We start from the raw sequence: 18296 nt of genomic DNA, 5'->3' as shown, positions 1-18296 counted from the left end.
CACCGTTCGGCCGAAATCTTCCATTTTCTGTATATGCTAGTTAGGTGCTAACTGGCACTCTGACATCAGCGCCGCTCGTCCGCAGCACCACCCAGCTGATCAATATTCCTCCCTGCTCTGTAATGAAGAGGGGGAGGTGGAGGGAGAGGAGGAATATTGATAAGCTGGGCGGCGCTGCGGACGGGCGGCTCTGACGTCAGAGTGCCAGTAACCCCGCCTGTGCCAGTTAGCACCTAATTAGCATATATAGAAAATGGAAGATTACGGCGGGACGGATCCGGGCATGGTAGGCTTTAAACAGATCAGCGTCCCCAGCCAGTACCGCTGGTTAGTGTGGGGGGAGCAAGCTGACAATATTTCTTTACATGGAAGCTTTGTAAAAGTTGACTAGCATCAGTTACATAATGCGTTATTTCATATAAAGCTGTCGCCTTCTGCTGTTAAGAGCTTATTACTTACAAACTGAGCCTTTTGTACATGAAACATAAGCTTATTAGGGGCCCTATGGAAGAATGATTTACTGTAAGGGTAGGATCACACGTAATGTATACACAGCATAAAATAGGCTGCGCAGTGGTAAATGCCATAAGCAAACAGGGCTTCCCCATGGCAGTCTATGCGCAGTGAGGTTTGGAGGCAGGCTAGCCCTTCACAGTCACGTCAGCACGCTGGCCCTGCCTCCAAACCTCACTGTGCATACAGGGTCTGCCGCGGGGAAGCCCTGTGTGTTTGCTTACAGGAGAACATGCAATGAAATATGCTGCGTATACGTTACGTGTGACCAAACCCTAAAAGGACGTTATTCAGGATTAGAAAAACATATCTGATTTCTTCTGGAAACGGCCACATCTGTCCTCAGATTTTGTGGTATTGCTGCTCAGTTCCATTGAAGTGAATTGAGCTAAGTTGTAATAATAAACACAACCTGAGGACAGCTGCAAACAGTGCCTGGACAGCACCTATGAAAGGAAACAGTCATCATACTGGCTGAACCACAAGTTATCGGGGGCAGGGACGTGCACAGACATTTTGGGGGGCAGGGGCTGAACTGAAAAAATGGGCACTTCCCATATTTATTTATATAAATGTCCACATAATAATGCCCGACTGCCCAGGGCACTTTTAGGAGTAACATCAAAAGGGCAGGGGCTCAAGCCCCCCTTTCTAGTCAACCTGTGCACGTCCTAGAACAGGGGCTTCCCTCTGCTCTGCCACCCTTGATACATAACATCTAGCTATTAAAGGATAGGGGATAAGATGCCTGATCGCGGGGGGTCCCGCCGCTGGGGACCCCTGTGATCTTGCACGCCGCACCCTGTTTATAATCAGTCCCCGGAGCGTGTTCGCTCCGGGTCTGATTACTGTCGATCACGGGGCTGGAGCGTTGTGACGTCAAGGCTCCGCCCCGTGTGACATCATGCTCCGCCCCTCAATTCAAGCCTATGGGAGGGGGCGTGGCAGCTCCGGGGACTGATTATAAACAGGGTGCGGTGTGCAAGATCACGGGGGTCCCCAGCGGCATGACCCCCCGCGATCAGGCATCTTATCCCCTTTGGATAGGGCATGAGATGTCTAAGCGCCGGAGTACCCCTTTAACGCCACTGGTTTTGATTGATGTCTTCCTGTGTGGCTGTCTATTAAAGGGGTACTCCGCACCTAGGCATCATAGGGGATAAGATGCCTGATCGCGGGGATCCCACAGCGATCTCTGTGCAGCACCTGATGTTCATTTGGAACGCTTGGTGCGGATGGCAGGGGTCGTGACGTCACGGCTTGCCCCTCATGACATCACGCTACACCCCCTCAATGCAAGTCTATGGGAGGGGGCGTGGCGGATGCCACGCCCCCTCCCATAGACTTGCATTGAAGGGGCGTGGCGTGATGTCACGAGAGACATCACGACGCCCGCTCCAAGCGTTCGGAACAAAATGTTCTGAATGCTGGGGCAGCAGAGTACCCCTTTAGGAGTGGCAAAGCAATGAGAAGCCAGTGGACGCCTCCCTGATGACTGGATGACCAATAAGGGAACCTTATACCTGTTAATGGAGGAGAAAAGGGTAACCTATATTTCTTAGATGGGTTCTATGTTGGAACCTGTTGCTGTTGATATAGTTATAGGTGTCATTTACTTTATATCATTTGCAAGTTAATTATTCCATATTGTCTGTTTCCTTAGGTGTTTGTCCTGAGAGAAGGGAAAAGTACTCCGCTGCTCACAGCGCACATCAACATGCCAGTCAGTGAGGGCCTAGTGGCAGGCTGATAAGAAGTCTACAGAGCTATATCCATCAACCAAAGGACTGGTACAGAAACCCAGAAATCCAAAGGATTTCAGCACTCAAGGACAATTGTTCGTTTTAGGGACAATAAATCTGAACTTCATAAATGTCTTTTATTTTGCCACATCATTGCCAGGTATAATTCTCCAGAAACTAAATTAAAGGTCAGTGAAGAACAATGATGAGTAGCAGTTGGGCAGATGTAAAAGTATTGCACTCAGTTTTATTAAAGGGGTACTCCACTGCCCCAGCGTCCGGAACATTTAGTTCCAAACGCTGGGTGACGTCACGGCCACACACCCTTGTGACGTTACGCCACGCCCCCTCAATGCAAGTCTATGGAAGGGGCCGTTACACCCCCTCCCATAGACTTGCATTGAGGGGGCGGGGTGTGGCGTGACGTCACGACCCCCACAGTCCACACCCAATGTTCCGGACGCCGGGGCAGTGGAGTACCCCTTGATCAAAATGTTTTAATCAACTGGTTCCAGAAAGTTAAACAGATTTGTAAATTATTTCTATTTAAAAATCTTAATCCTTCCAGTATTTATCAGCTGCTGTATACTCCACAGGAAGTTCATTTATTTTTTTCTTTTCTGTCTGACCACAGTGCTCTCTGCTGACACCTCTGTCCATATCAGGAACTGTCCAGACCAGGAGAGGTTTGCTATGGGGATGTGCTCCTGCTCTGGAAAGTTCCTGAAACGGACAGAGGTGTCAGCAGAGAGCACTGTGGTCAGACAGAAAAGAACTTCCTGTGGAGCATATAGCAGCTGATAAGTACTGGAAGGATTAAGATTTTTTTAATAGAAAAATGTACAAATCTGTTTAACTTTCTTGCACCAGTTGATTTAAAAAGAGAAAAAAAAAAGGGGGTTTTCACCAGAGTACCACTTTAAGGGTTCGTACACATGTTCGCAACTAGCAGCAGGTTTCCTGTTGCGGGATATTCACTGCACGTTATGCTACCATTCATTTCAAGTAGTCCGCTGGCAGCCTGCATTGTTTACTGTCCGCAGACCCATACAAGTGAATGGTAGTGTAACTCTCAGTGGATTTCCCGCAGCAGGGAACCCATTTCTAGTTACGAGTGTGTAAATGTACCCTGAAAGTAGAATCCGAATTGTCTTGTCACTACTAAATGGGGAAATGTATCAAAACATCCAAAGGCAAAAGAAAAGCTTTGCTGTGAAAAATGTGTCCACTCCATCTGATAAATCTCCCCTCAATGTCTGTTTTTATAATGCAGCTATTTATTATAGAATATTCTGTATATTTTAATCACAGATTTTTATAGGAAATATTGTATATGACTTATTATTATTATTATTATGTTGCAAAAACTAATAAAGGAAACGTAAAGAAAGGTAAATGTCTGGGCTCCCCTGCGATTTCTTGTCTCCACTCACATACCGTATATACTCGAGTATAAGCCGAGTTTTTCAGCACGATTTTTCGTGCTGAAAACGCCCCCCTCGGCTTATACTTGAGTGAACTCTCCGCCTGTTAATCCCTTCTCAGTGGTCTTCAACCAGCGGACCTCCAGATGTTGCAAAACTACAACTCCCAGCATGCCCGGACAGCCGAAGGCCTTCATCATCATCCAGACCCCCCTTCAGTTTTCTACTCACCTCCCCTCAGTGGGAAGGAAGGGTGAGCTGGTCTGGGTCATCTATGCTAAAGGGACCGTACGGTGGGGAGGGTTAGTCGTTCCGGGCTGTCCATCTTCACCAGGAGGCGCTCTTCTCCGCTCCGGGCCGGCCCCGAACTAGTGACATTGCCTTGATGATGACGCACAGGGACGTTCGTGCGCAGCAGATGTACCTGTGCATGAACGTCCCTGTGCGTCATCGTCAAGGCAACGTCACTAGGCAATGGCTTATATCAGCAGAATAACGCTTCCTACCACAGTGCAAAATTTTTCAGAAATAAGGCGCAGTTCAGTGTTGACTTGGCCTCTATATTGTCCAGATTTCATGTCCATTGAGCATCATGTGCTTTAAAACATCCAATCTACAGAGGCCGCTCCTCACAACTTATGGGATTTAAAGGACCTGCTACCTGCTGTTCACACAGCAGAATTTCTGCACGGAATTCTGCATGAAAAATCTGCAGTAAATTCTGCAGAAATGAATTGCCCATTCACCTCTATGGAATACCATGCAGAAATTCTGGCGTGTAAACATAGCCTAACATGCCCTTTCACAACTGGAGCCTTGCTGTGTGGTAATAAGATCTTTGACCTCATAGTGCAGCATAGAATCATGGGAACAAGTTTTCTGTGGAATAGTGTCAGAGTGAATTTACATTTGAATTGGAAAATTGAGTGACTCAAATATATGGGACCTGATGAAGAAGGGATTAACCTCTTCAAAACACGTTGTCCTGAACCTTGGAATAAACAGCTTTTATTATTTCATCTGGTGGTCAGTGTCCGTTCACCGTCCCCGAGCCGGTGTGCGGCATCAACAAACCTGTTTTTCCTAAACTCTCCCATGGGTCTTCACCACAAACAACAAGAGATCAGAGAACGACATCAACAATTGACCTCGTGAACAGGCGGTGCACAGTCAAACCAATTTGACAATGTCTAAACACCCAACTCCTCATCCCTTAGCACAGATGGGCTGTAACAGCAGATGACCAGCTCCAGCGCAATTGATCTCTAAGGTAAACACAAAGGCAAGACTCCATTGGGTAAATCTGTGCACAAATCGTATCACTGAGTAGTGGAAATACATCACCAGGTCAGATGTATACAGATTTTGGTCTGAATTTTGGCTCAAGCAGCATGAATTGTTAAAGGTTTTATCTATCAGCAACAAAAGAAAGCTAATTTCTTACAAAAACAGTACCACACCTGTCCTCAGGTTGTGTGTGGTAGTACAACTTGGCTCCTTTCACCTCAATATATATATAGATAGATATAATATATTTTGGTATCTATCTTACCAATATGCCAAACTACAAATTAGTTTGGTAGTTTGTCCGCATATCTCCCACAGTAGGTGTAGGCAGCAGAGTTCCCCCCACAGTAGGTGTAGGCAGCAGAGTTCCCCCCACAGTAGGTGTAGGCAGCAGAGTTCCCCCCACAGTAGGTGTAGGCAGCAGAGTTCCCCCCACAGTAGGTGTAGGCAGCAGAGTTCCCCCCACAGTAGGTGTAGGCAGCAGAGTTCCCCCCACAGTAGGTGTAGGCAGCAGAGTTCCCCCCACAGTAGGTGTAGGCAGCAGAGTTCCCCCCACAGTAGGTGTAGGCAGCAGAGTTACCCCCACAGTAGGTGTAGGCAGCAGAGTTACCCCCACAGTAGGTGTAGGCAGCAGAGTTCCCCCCACAGTAGGTGTAGGCAGCAGAGTTTCCCCCACAGTAGGTGTAGGCAGCAGAGTTCCCCCCCACAGTAGGTGTAGGCAGCAGAGTTCCCCCCCACAGTAGGTGTAGGCAGCAGAGTTCCCCCCCCACAGTAGGTGTAGGCAGCAGAGTTCCCCCCCACAGTAGGTGTAGGCAGCAGAGTTCCCCCCCACAGTAGGTGTAGGCAGCAGAGTTCCCCCCCACAGTAGGTGCAGGCAGCAGAGTTCCCCCCACAGTAGCTGTAGGCAGCAGAGTTCCCCCCACAGTATGTGTAGGCAGCAGAGTTCCCCCCCCTCCTCCATCCCCTTACCTCCCCTCTCCAGGATGGAAAAAAAATCTGCTCACCTGATTATGTCTCATGGAGCGATCTGCTCCGGAACGCAGCGGGGGACCGCTTCTTTCATCCTCCACAGTGCAGGTGCTGATAAGTGACGTCCTCTGCACCTGCACTCTGTGGGGGGGGGGGGTGGAGGTCACGTCTCCTCTATGCGTAGGTCACAGATGTGGCTCACACAGAGAGGAGGCTTTCTGCTGTATGTGCGTGAGCTGCGCATACAGCAGAAAGCGCTGTCTGCCTGGGGAACCAGGACAAGTGTTCTGGATCCTCATTAGCGGCGGCGGGCCCTTTACCTGGCCGGGCCCTCAGACCACGTCCAAATAGTCGGCCCCTGGCCTCTGCATGCAAGGTCCTGATTCCAGTGTCAGGACCTTGTATGCTGGAGCGAGGCAGGCAGCAGCCGGCCTGTGCTACTTTCCCCATTGGTATCCTGGTAGGCCAGTCTGGCCCTGCCCTATTCTGTGGATAGGGGATAAGAATGTTTATACTGGAGTTCCCCTTTAATTCAATAGACATCTTTTGAATGAGGTTGAACAGGCTCTATCGAGATCACGTCGGGACTGCCAAAGGCTGTCCGGGCATGCTGGGAATTGTAGTTTTGCAACGGCTGGAGGCACCCTGGTTGAGAAAAACACTGCTCTATAATCTTGTTTAAAGTGTTTTCCCATTCATTTAAAGCTGTAAAAACAGGCGATGAGAGTCTTTATGAATTGGCTAATAAGCTACAGGAGCCCCATTTTCTTAAAATCTGAATAAGGGTGGTTTCACACCACGTTTTGTACTTACGGTTCCCGTATACGGCTGGGAGGAGCGGGGGCGGGGCTTAATCGTAGTTAATGCATGTCTATGAGCCGACCGGAGTGAACCGCAGCCTCCGTTCGGCTGCGTTTTCGGCCGTATGCGGTTTCCCGACCGCAGGCAAAAACGTGGTCGACCGCCCATAAAGCTAGGTTGTCACAACGTGTATTGAATCTGAAAAATGTACGCGTAAAATGAGCCTCAAATTTTCAACCTTTTTCTTATTATGGCCCTCGAGGGAGTTCTTATTTATTTATCTCACTTTTTTTTATTTTATGGCGCATTTTATGTGTGTTTTTTTTTTTTATTGCATTTTATGCATTTTTCCTCTGCACATCACGTCCTCGCTTGCAATTTTAAGGTTCTTCAACTAGTTTAGGCACATAAAAATACATAAAAATGCTCATAGAATGTATATTTTTTGGCATTACAAAAATAAAACTATGCCCTGATTTCCTAAGTGAATTCAATGTAGAGTTCAATGTTGAAAAATAATAAAAATTGGGACAGACATTTTATAGTGTATGAACATAGCCTAAGGCATCGTTTCAGTATATGCCTTTAGCCTTCTTTAATTCAAAAACTAAGTTAGTAAAATATCTTTAAAGGTAAAAAAAAAATTCAGCCTCCCCGTCGGGGAATCGAACCCCGGTCTCCCGCGTGACAGGCGGGGATACTTACCACTATACTAACGAGGATTAGCTGTTTTCTGCATCTTAACAATAAGTCTCATTCATGTGGTTTCATGTGATCCCATGATTTCCCCCTCCTCCCCTCATGGTGCATGCGCAGAAGCTAAAGAGGTAACAAACCAAACCACTCTCACAATAATTGAAGTCTTTTACCAATATTCAGATTTTGCTGTACAGTCTCGTTACCATAAAGTTGGCACAAGTACGTGCCAATCCTCGTTAGTATAGTGGTAAGTATCCCCGCCTGTCACGCGGGAGACCGGGGTTCGATTCCCCGACGGGGAGGCTGACTTTTTTTTCTTCTTTTAAATATATTTTACTAATTTAATTTTTTTAACCCCAGTGTAACCCTTTAAGGCATATGCTGAGACTATGCCTTAGGCTATGTTCACACACTATAAAATGTCTGTCCTAATTTTTTTTTAACATTGAACTACATTGAAGGGAAAACATTGATAGGGAATTCTAAGATTAGAATCGATAAGAAGGTTATTATGAGTAATCAGACAAAGCAGATTTAGCTGCCCTCCCCTCAGTGCTCATAAAGTCAGCTTCTTTCTATAAAAGGACATGTTACTGTTATTGATTGCTACAATGACACAAATCATGCTTATGCTTTTCAGATGGCTATTACATTTCTGGTAGAATCTTCAATTTTCTTTTGGGCAAGGACTGGGTGTTGAAATATGACACCAAAGTGGGATTTAAAAAAAATAAAACACTAGGTCCCACCGAGATTTGAACTCGGATCGCTGGATTCAGAGTCCAGAGTGCTAACCATTACACCATGGAACCTCACATGATGAAACCTCCAGTAAGTCACTTAATTGAAGGGAACACTGGAAAGGTTGTGTTCACCGGTAAATATTTGTTATATAGATTGGAGACGTCCTGTTTGTTTGCTGCAGGGTTCCAAGCAGTCGCCATGTTCACATGGTGTAAAGTGAGCAGAATGTCCCCCTGAAATAAACACGGGTGGACATTTCGCACATGTGAAAATTCCGGTGAACACCAGGACCGCTCAAAAATGTGGCAATGCATTTCGGTGCCAATTCCGCAAAAAAAAGAATAGAGAAGTCTATACTTTTTACAGGCTCCGGGACTCTGCTGCAGCGGAATGTCCGTGCGGAAAATTCTGACAGAATTCGGCATGGACATTGCGCTGTCTGAACATACCCTTAGGCTAGGGCAATACTACGACTTTGGTCTAGGGACACGATAATTACAATATCGCATTGCAACGTCGTATCTAATGGTTGTCGATGCGATTGCGTTGCGACTTGTTGTGTCACTTACTGACCACGAGAGTGTGAGTGGGCTCAGCACCATTCATTCAAAATGGGGTGCTGCTACATGTATCAAGTACAACATATTTATCCAAGATGAAAGAAATAAGCAAAACAGCGCACACCCATAATGTCCATATATCCAAAAATCTTTATTCACACATATATTCCACAGAAGAAAGCAGAGAGAACAGTTAAAAACACTTAAAAAGGCCAACAACGGCCATCTGCACAAACAAGGGGAGCCCCTTAAACAAGGGGAACCCCACCCAGGCATCTGCCTATTACAATATGTAAACTACATCACAATGATAATAATACAAACTACCACATCAATACATAATTCATCTCAGAGCCCATATACAACCTGCAACATGTAGGAATAATGTGTTGGAGATGACACAGGACAGTCGATGGAGGAATGACCAGGCAGGTGCCCCCCTAAGACCCCACGCGTTCCGTTGCCCATCGGCAACTTCCTCAGGGGGTTGTGTATGGGCTATGTGCTCTGAGATTAATTATGTATTGATGTGGTAGTTTGTATTATTACCATTGTGACAGTAGTTTACATATTGTAATAGGCAGGTGCCCTGGGTGGGGTTCCCCTTGTTTAAGGGGCTCCCCCTGTTTATGCGGATGGCCGTTGTTGGCCTTTTTAAAGGGGTTCTCCCGTGTAAAAAAAAAAAAAAAAATTTAAATCAACTGGTGCCAGAAAGTTAAACAGATTTGTCACTTCTATTAAAAAATCTTAATCCTTCCAGTACATTTTACGGGCTGTATACTACAGAGGAAATGCTTTTCTTTATGGATTTCTCTGATGTCACGACCACAATGCTCTCTGCTGACCTCTGCTGTCCATTTTAGGAACTGTCCAGAGCAGCATAAGTTTGCTATGGGGGATTTTCTCCTGCTCTGGACAGTTCCAAAAATGGACAGCAGAGGTCAGCAGAGAGCACTGTGCTTGTGACATCAGAGAAATCCAAAAAGAAAAAGCATTTCTTCTGTAGTATACAGCCCCTAAAAAGTACTGGAAGGATTAAGATTTTTTAATAGAAGTAATTTACAAATCTATTTAACTTTCTGGCACCAGTAGATTTAAAAAAAAAAAAAGTTTTCCACGGGAGTACCCCTTTAAAGGGGTACTCCGCTGCTCAGCATTTGGAACAAACTGTTCCGAATGCTGGAGCCGGCGCCGGGAGCTCATGATGTCACACCCCAACCCCTCAATGCGAGTCTATGGGAGAGGGCATGACGGCTGTCACGCCCCCTCCCATAGACTTGCATTGAGGGGGCAGGACGTGTCATCATGAGGGGGTGGTGCTATGACGTCACGACCCTCCGGCGCCGGCTCCAGCATTCGGAACAGTTTGTTCCAAACGCTGAGCAATGGAGTACCCCTTTAAATGGGGCATGTCTAGATCAGTGTTTTCCCTAACACTTTGTCCGGGCATGCTGGGAGTTGTAGTTTTGCAACAGCTGGAGACACACTGTTTGGAAAACACTGATCTAGGCTGCTATACAGCCCCCCATGAATGGTGGGGTACCAATTGGGTAAGAGAGCAGTCAGTGCTTACAGTAGGGCCCTTGGCCTCCCATCCTATTACTGCTTGCCCTATGGCAGGGTACACTAATAAAGAAGTAACTACACTCCAGTACAGTAGTTCAATGTATTGTCCATGTTTCATGCATTTTATTTATTTTGGAAAGTATTAAAATAGAGCTAAAACTGTAAGTATAAGAACATTTGGTAGCGCAAAACACCAAACTGTAGTTGTATGACCGAAATATGTGCGTGATTTGTTTGTGAATTGCTGTCACATGTTATAGTTGCCATTTTACTGTAATAATAACAAATAGATAAATGGGAGAAAAGTCGCAAACTGGCATCGGAGTCACATGACATGCATTGGGGTCAATGCTGACCAAGTCGCGCGCAACATATGAAAATGAATCAAATTGGTATTTTTGGCAACTGTAGTGTCGTGGTCAGTAAGTTTATCCAAGAAGAAAGAAATACGCAAAACAGCGCGCACCCATAATGTCCATATATCAAAAAAATCTTTATTTACACATATATTCCACATAAGAAAGCAGACAGTACAGTTAAAAATACTTAAAGGGTAGCTCCCACCATCATGTTTTTTTTTTTGTTTGTTTTTTATCCCTGCCTATTGCCCTTCTATCCCTAACACCCTCCCTGCCTTTATTTTTTTTTTTACTATTTTAAAAATGGCATTTAGTCTGCCTGGTACCACGTCACTGATGCCTGCTGGGGGGTCCGACTTCCGCCCTTAGTTCTCCTAACAGGGTGCCTCCAGCTGTTTCACCACTACAACTCCCAGCATGCCCTGACATCTATTGGCTGCCCCCCCCCCCCCGCCCCCCCACTGCATTCGGCCACTAGGAGGGCGACCCCTAGTGGCCGAATTTCAAATTGCTTTTAAAATGTTTTAAAAGCATTTTTTTAAATAAAAGTATATTAGAGAGATGTTGTAGTACTTAAGTACTACCACATATCAAAAAGAATTTTTCATGACAATGCCCATTTAAAGGGGTTCTCCGCTGCCCTGCTTCAGAAGCTCCGCTCCCCAGCGTCCGGAAGTTTATTGTTCCGAACGCTGCATGCGGGCTTCCGTGTTCAGGGTCGCCCCTCGTGACGTCACGCCCGCCCCCTCAACGAAAGTCTATGGGAAGGGGGCGTGACTTTATGTTTCACATGACATGATCAGGACAGGTTTCCAGCAAGTGGACGTAAACAAGAAGTTCTCCATCTACTGACAGCAAGCAGAGATCTTGAACCAGTGAAGAACTAAAAAGGATCATATTAGTATGATGCACATAGTTATTGTACAGTCATGAAACTTTGTTTTTATTTAAGAAAATCATCATTGTAATTTCTTCTTCACTCACTTTATTTTGTCCTGGCATGCTGGGAGTTGTAGTTTTGCAACTGCGGGAGGCACCCCGGTTGGGAAACACTGCTTTAAGGGGAACCTGTCATCAGGATCGGGGGCATAAAACCAAGCGCAGTGTGTAAGAGGCATCATAATAAAGTTAATAACGTCTGTGAACCTTGCTCTGGATGGTAAATTAGTAGTCATCCGGGCCAGGAGTAGGACGCAACTAGTCACGGCGCCTAGCCGGTAATCGCACCCTGCAGGCATGATTGACAGGCGAGGAGGCTTTTTTTTATTTTATTTTTTTACTTCACTCAACTCCTGCAAAACAACGGACATCAAACGGAAACCAGACGGACCCCATTTAAAGTCAGTGGGATCCATTGTAGGATGCATTGGTGTCCGCTGTGCAAAGGAACTCTGACACTAATGTGAACTTAGCTATAAATGGGTGCTCCAGCGGTAGGGTGTTATTAAAAAATAAATAAATAAATAAAATAAAAAAGATACCCAGCCTGTCCCTTATAAATGTATACTTTTTTTTAAACCTTAGGGCAGTGGTCTTCAAGCCGCGGACCTCCAGATGTTGCAAAACTACAACTCCCAGCATGCCCGGACAGCCAACGGCTGTCCGGGCATGCTGGGAGTTGTAGTTTTGCAACATCTAGAGGTCCGCAAGTTGAAGACCACTGGGGTATGTTTACACTGAAGGTTTGGAGAGGAATTTCTGCGAGTAATTCTGCTCGCTTATTCCTCTCCAATTCATTCAGCAGTGAAAAACCCCATAGTATGTCATTCAATTTCTGCTCCTCTGTTCACACTGAGGAATTTCCGCTAGCGGAATTCTGTCACTGAATTCCGTTCCGCATGAAGAATGAACATGTTCTTTCTTCATGCGGAATTCGCGTCCTAACCCCATAGAACTGAATGTAATTTTTTTTTCAGTCCGCCACACTTTCGCGCGGAATTTGCGCGGATTTTGCGCAGAATTCCCGCTGAATTTCCGGGGAAATAATGTCTCCTAAAAAAAATAATGTCTCCTATACCGCGCTGAATTCCGCACTGATTTCTGTGCGGAATTCCGCGCACATTTCGCGCAGAGAAAAAGAGTAATTTTTTAGCTGATTTTTTCCGCGAGAGTTCCAGGCAAATATTAATCAGTGTGAACATACCCTTAGGATGCGTTCACACATTGTGCACATCCAGCAGCAGAATACAGAAAGAGAATTTCAAAACCACCTGCTGTAGGACCCCGGTCAGATCCGGGCCGTACCCGATTCATATCAATGAGCCGACCGGAGTCAGCTAGTCACTCTGGTCAGGCAGTATCCAGTTTTTGAACGGGATTGACGACCGCAGCAGACCACAGTTTTCAGTCCAGTTCAAAAACCGAATATGGTTGGAAAATAAGCCGACCGGAATCACTATCTGACTCTGGTCGGCTCATTGACTTGAATAGAGCCCAGTGTGGATCCAGCTGCTGGATGCGCAAAACGTGGTGTGAATGCACCCTTATCTACGTCCCTGGTTTCCTCCGGTATTGCGGCTACTGGTGTAATCGTCTTCCTGGGACCGGAAGTCGATGTGTCACAGAACTGCTAAGTGAATGGCTGAGCTACACTGTGATGAATCGACCCATGGCCCCAGGAAAAGGATTGAGCTAGGGACCGCAGCAGAGATACCAAAGCCATTGGGGGAGTGGGGAAGGTAAGTAAAGGCTTTTTTTTATTATAGTATCTTTAAGGCACGTTTACACGTACAGGATCCTGCGCAGATTTGATGCGCAGGATTTGTAACTGCCGATTAGAAGCGGAGCTCAGTCATTTAGTTTACATTGAAATCTGCAGCAGAAAATCCTGTGCATCAAATCTGTGTACGTGTGAACGTACCCTTAAAGGAAAACTGTCACTAAACTCCCCCCGCACTAACCAGAGGTACTGGCTGGTAATGTGGGGGATGCTGATCAATATGCTGCCTACCATGTCCGTTTCCGTCCCGCTGTTCGCCCATTATCTTCATTATTCTTGATATGCAAATGATCTTCTAACTGGCACGGGCGTGGTTACATGCCTCCATCTGGCACTGTGACATCAGCGCCGCTCGACCGCAGCCCTGCCCGGCTTATGAATATTCATGCTCTCCCTCCCTGCTCTGTACAGGACTCTACTGTGCTGAGGCCACTTCCGGGTGTACCCAGGAAGCGGGCACATGCGCAGAGGAGTCCTGTACAGAGCAGGGAGGAGAGGGAGAGGCGGAGGGAGGGCATGAATATTCATGAGCTGGGCAGGGCTGCGGTCGAGCGGCGCTGACGTCACAGTGCCAGATGGGGCCTTGTAACCCCGCCCGTGCCAGTTAGAAGATAATTTGCATATCAAGAATAATGGGCGAACAGTGGGACGGATACGGGCATGGTAGGCAGCATATTGATCAGCGTCCCCCACATTACCAGCCAGTACCTGTGGTTAGTGCCGGGGGAGTTTAGTGACAGTTTTCCTTTAACCTGACATCAGTTTTAGGGTACATTCCCACTGCGGAATCTCCGCTCGCAGATTCCATTCTGGCGGCCGCTGCCAAAATACTTCGGCAGTAGGACCGCGCGGCACTGCGCCATCACCAGTGCTCGCAGACTTCCGCGCAAAGAAGGAACATGTTTCTTCTTTCTGTGGAACAATTTCAGAGACGGAAGTGTCCACCGCTGAGATTCCTGAGATTCTCGCGGAAGACTCATTCATCACACTAATGGTAATGTTCTCAGAGTGGAATTCCGAATTACATAGTGGAACATACCCTTATGCTGCCCAAACAGATGGCAGCATAAAACTGATGAAGTCTGGGATACTCTGAATTACTCTGATACGCTTTACTTACCTCTCCCACTCCCCCCAGTGGCTCTGGTATCGCTGCAAGGATCCCTGGTCCAATCCTCTTCCTGACGCCAGGGGTCAATGCGTCACAGTGTAGCTCAGCCAATCCGAGGGGGACACCACTGTGGGCATCAAAAGAAACAATGAACCCTACCGCCGAAATACCCCTTTAACTATATAGCTAAATAACATCAGTGCATAATAATACAAAAATACAATAGTTACTAAATGAACTAGCCAGAAACAGCAGATAATTCTATGAAAAATATAACTGAACATATCAAGAATGAAATTCAAGTGACTACTGTAAAGGGTTAAATTTCACTGGTGGGTTTAGGAAAAGTTATGAGAAACAAAAAAATGTACATATTTTTTTATGTTCTAAAAGGAAAAAAAATTAATAATTCAATTTTCGAAATACAAAAGATGTGTCAGAAGTGGGATTTGAACCCACGCCTCCATACGGAGACCAGAACACCCAGTTAGGGAAGAGAATGCCTCTTGAGTCTGGCGCCTTAGACCACTCGGCCATCCTGACACCACGAGGAGAAGGGCTCACTGATTGTACATAGGGCTGCGGCGCAAACTCTCCTGCCTGTGACGTCTGCACGTAATTAAGTGGCTGGAACGTCATACACGAGCCGCGGTAGCCAGCGCTTACCTCACGAACCGCGTCACCGCTTTCAGCCGTATCCAAGCTTTAGTTGTCTGTGTTGCTTAGTCAGTCCAGGCAATTGTTCTTCTGCCTGACGTGTGTGTTTACGTAATGGGTTTATACGTCATAATTATCAGCTGGCAATACGTCATAGTGAGGCACTTCTGTCTGGTTGCTTTGCTTTCTGGGCATACAGATGCGGCAGCTTGTTTCGAGTGAAAATAGAGCCTCAGTGTTTCCCGGGAAATGATAGGAGTTGTAGTTTTTAAGGATAGCCTGTTGTGAAACATTTACCTTCACAGCAGCCAATCAGAGCGCGGCTTTTAGGTTTGCCTAGAGAAAAGCACAGACTAAAGAACCGAACTCTGATTGGTTGCCATCGGCAACAAAGATGATAAAACTTTATTGATCAAAATTGTCGGTGTTGCCTGAAGTGAACGAAAGCTGTGCTGTGATTGGTTGCTATGGGCAACAACAGTTTTTAATTTTCCCTTCCTCCATTGATCTGAGCCATGTATGCCTTTATATACAGAACCGTGTAGTGATAGGTTTACGTGCCGCACTGTGACGCCATATAGGCAGTTTGTGGGCTGCGCTATAGCGGTGGTCTCCAACCTGTGAGCCTCCAGCTGTTGCAAAACTACAACTCCCAACATGCCCGGACAGCCAAAGGCTGTCCGGGCATGCTGGGAGTTGTAGTTTTACAACAGCTAGAGGTCCACAGTTTGGAAACCTCCACACTATATAGCCTGGGTGCATAGCGCAATTTCCGTGGCGGAAACATCTGCCGCAGAAATTCTGCTTCCGGCCTTTGTAGAAAGAATAGAGATGTCAATTCTTTTTGTTGAGACGGCACATTTCTAAAAGGTCCTAGCACCCGCTGTCTGCAGAATGTCCGTCCAGAAATGTTCCGCCATGTGAACGTAGCCTAAGAGTCGCGTATCTAGCCTACCGTCGTTTTATGGAAGGAATAGAGTAGCGGGTCTCCCGGGACAGAACAGACAATGGTCCGGTTCACTCTCTAACCACCAGGAGCGGAGAGAGTTGTGAGGAGTTTCTGTGCATCATTCATCCAAAATCTCCATGCGGACATTCTGCAGACTGCGGGTGCCGACACAATATGACTAGGACCCCACGGGAATGCGCCATCTCATAGACGGCTATTCATTCCGTATGGAGTCTGCAGAAAGAATGGACAGGTTCATTCTGCGGACACAGAAATTGGAATTTCCGTGCCAGAAAAATCAGGCGGGGAACTGCCGCCGCATGCACAGCGCATGGGCGCATGGGACGCAAATTCCAAGGTGTGAACAGAACCTTACACCTCTGTTTTATAAAATGCCGTATTAGTGTAGATTGTCCCATACAGAAGAATAAGGCACACCTTGTTTTCTGGCACTGGGGCACGGAACCAGCCAGAAAAGCTGAAAACCACTTGCCAACGTATCTGTGCCGGACCCCATTCTATCAATGACCAGAACAAAGCGGGCTAGTTACTCTGTTCGGGTCATTCTCTGACTGTATCCAATTTTTGGCAGAGATGCAGAAAAAAGGACTCCAAAGCAAGGGCGCTATCCCAAATAGCATACGGTGGATGAAGTTTTAAATAAAATAAAATTAAGGAATGACTCAATGGACTAGCAGAACTTGTACTTTATTTAAAGCAAAAGTGGTCTGCATATACATCCATAGGCAAGACGCGTTTCGGGTACCATACTACCCTTTATCAATTGCAGATTGATAGACACATCTGCAATTGATAAAGGGTAGAATGGTACCAGAAACGCGTCTTGCCTATGGATGTATATGCAGACCACTTTTGCTTTAAATAAAGTACAAGTTCTGCTAGTCCATTGAGTCATTCCTTAGTTTTATTTTATTTAATTGAAAACTTCATCCACCGTATGCTATTTGGAATAGCGCCCTTGCTTTGGAGTCCTTTTTTCTGCATCTCTGCCTATCGTTTTACCGGACCTCTTGCCTGAGTCTCCGGTCAAGCTCCTGTGGCCTGCCATCCTAAAAGACCACCCCGTTGTCAGTTATGTGCCTGATACCTACATGCAATAGGTGAGAGTCTTCAAGACATTCGCTGACCTTCTTCCTGCTATACTCGCAGGATTATACGAGGCGCTGCCCTCCTTCTTTTTCTTTTATATACCCTTCTGTATCCAATTTTTAGCAGGGTTCTGAAAACCACAGCAGACCACGATTTTCAGTCCTTGCCAAAATTCAGATACGGCCAGAAAATGACCCAAACTGCGTCACTAGCTGACTTTGTTCGGGTCATTGTATTGAAGAGAATCGGGCAGAGATGGTTTTAAACTTCTCCAGCTGGATCGGTTCCACAGAGACACAAAATGTGGTCCGCAGCACACTTCGATTACAAAGTTAGGAGAAGCCATTTTTATTCATAAATAAATTCATAAAAAATTTGTGTGGAGTTCCGCAGCAGCAGAGTGCCATTGATTTCAATGGGATTCTGCTGCTCTGTTCACATGGCAGAATTTCCGCAGCAGCCGTGGAAATACTGATTCCAGGTCTATGAGACGGCACATTTCCAAGCGATTCTAGGACCAGTATGTTCTGCCTGTGGAATGTCCGTGCAGAGATTTTCTGTGCGGACATTGCACCATGTGAACATAGCCTTAGAGGAAAGCCCTCTCATTCCTAATGACAAACAAACTATTTAAATAATAATCAAAACATTTTACCTATTAATGACCATTGATACGTCTTTTACTGCATTCATTTACGGTACTAATTGGAGAGACAGCAGGTCTAGAATAAGGTGTCGCGGGCCTCCTATGCAGGGACCATGCAAGCTTGGCTCCATGTGACTACCATGAACACAGACACCTCCATACCTGGTAGATTAACTCCTCACTTGCTGTGGTCAAATCATGCCCTCTGTATGTGAGGAGTCCCTGTGCGACAGTGCCAACGGGTTTCATGGCAGTCAGGAAGGCAGTACGTCAGATACACTGCCTATCAGTGTTATGCTGACAGGCAGAATACACTGTTGAAGTCCCCTTGTGGGAATAGTAAAAAATGCAATAATTGAAAACAAAAAAAAAAGCCCAACACATGATTGCTGCATTTTGTCCAAAAAAATAAAAACATTAAAAAAAAAAGTCATATGTAT

The 18296-nt window shown here is 46.1% G+C and overlaps 1 protein-coding gene and 4 non-coding genes across 5 annotated transcripts in view; 2 read left to right on the top strand and 3 right to left on the bottom strand.

Annotated features, from left to right (window-relative positions):
- BBS1 (Bardet-Biedl syndrome 1) overlaps window positions 1-2999 on the top strand; it is a 61703-nt gene extending 58704 nt beyond the window's left edge. Inside the window, exon 17 of the mRNA XM_056527527.1 lies at window positions 2177-2999. Within this exon, the coding sequence (XP_056383502.1) occupies window positions 2177-2263 (87 nt within the window). The 3' untranslated portion in view covers window positions 2264-2999. The remainder of the gene's footprint in view (window positions 1-2176) is intronic.
- A 4387-nt stretch (window positions 3000-7386) lies between these two features.
- On the bottom strand, window positions 7387-7458 carry TRNAD-GUC (transfer RNA aspartic acid (anticodon GUC)). Its single transcript has one exon. It is a non-coding gene; the product is annotated as a tRNA-Asp (tRNA).
- Window positions 7459-7665: 207 nt separating this feature from the next.
- Window positions 7666-7737, top strand: TRNAD-GUC (transfer RNA aspartic acid (anticodon GUC)). The gene has a single exon. It is a non-coding gene; the product is annotated as a tRNA-Asp (tRNA).
- Window positions 7738-8175: 438 nt separating this feature from the next.
- Window positions 8176-8247, bottom strand: TRNAQ-CUG (transfer RNA glutamine (anticodon CUG)). The gene has a single exon. It is a non-coding gene; the product is annotated as a tRNA-Gln (tRNA).
- Window positions 8248-14928: 6681 nt separating this feature from the next.
- On the bottom strand, window positions 14929-15037 carry TRNAL-CAA (transfer RNA leucine (anticodon CAA)). The gene is made up of 2 exons: window positions 15000-15037; window positions 14929-14974 (listed from the first exon to the last, which is right to left on the bottom strand). It is a non-coding gene; the product is annotated as a tRNA-Leu (tRNA).
- Window positions 15038-18296: the final 3259 nt, after the last annotated feature.

This window comes from Hyla sarda, chromosome 6 (genome assembly GCF_029499605.1).
Source record: "Hyla sarda isolate aHylSar1 chromosome 6, aHylSar1.hap1, whole genome shotgun sequence".
NCBI lineage: Eukaryota > Metazoa > Chordata > Amphibia > Anura > Hylidae > Hyla > Hyla sarda.
This window is presented reverse-complemented; position numbering and strand designations above follow the sequence as displayed.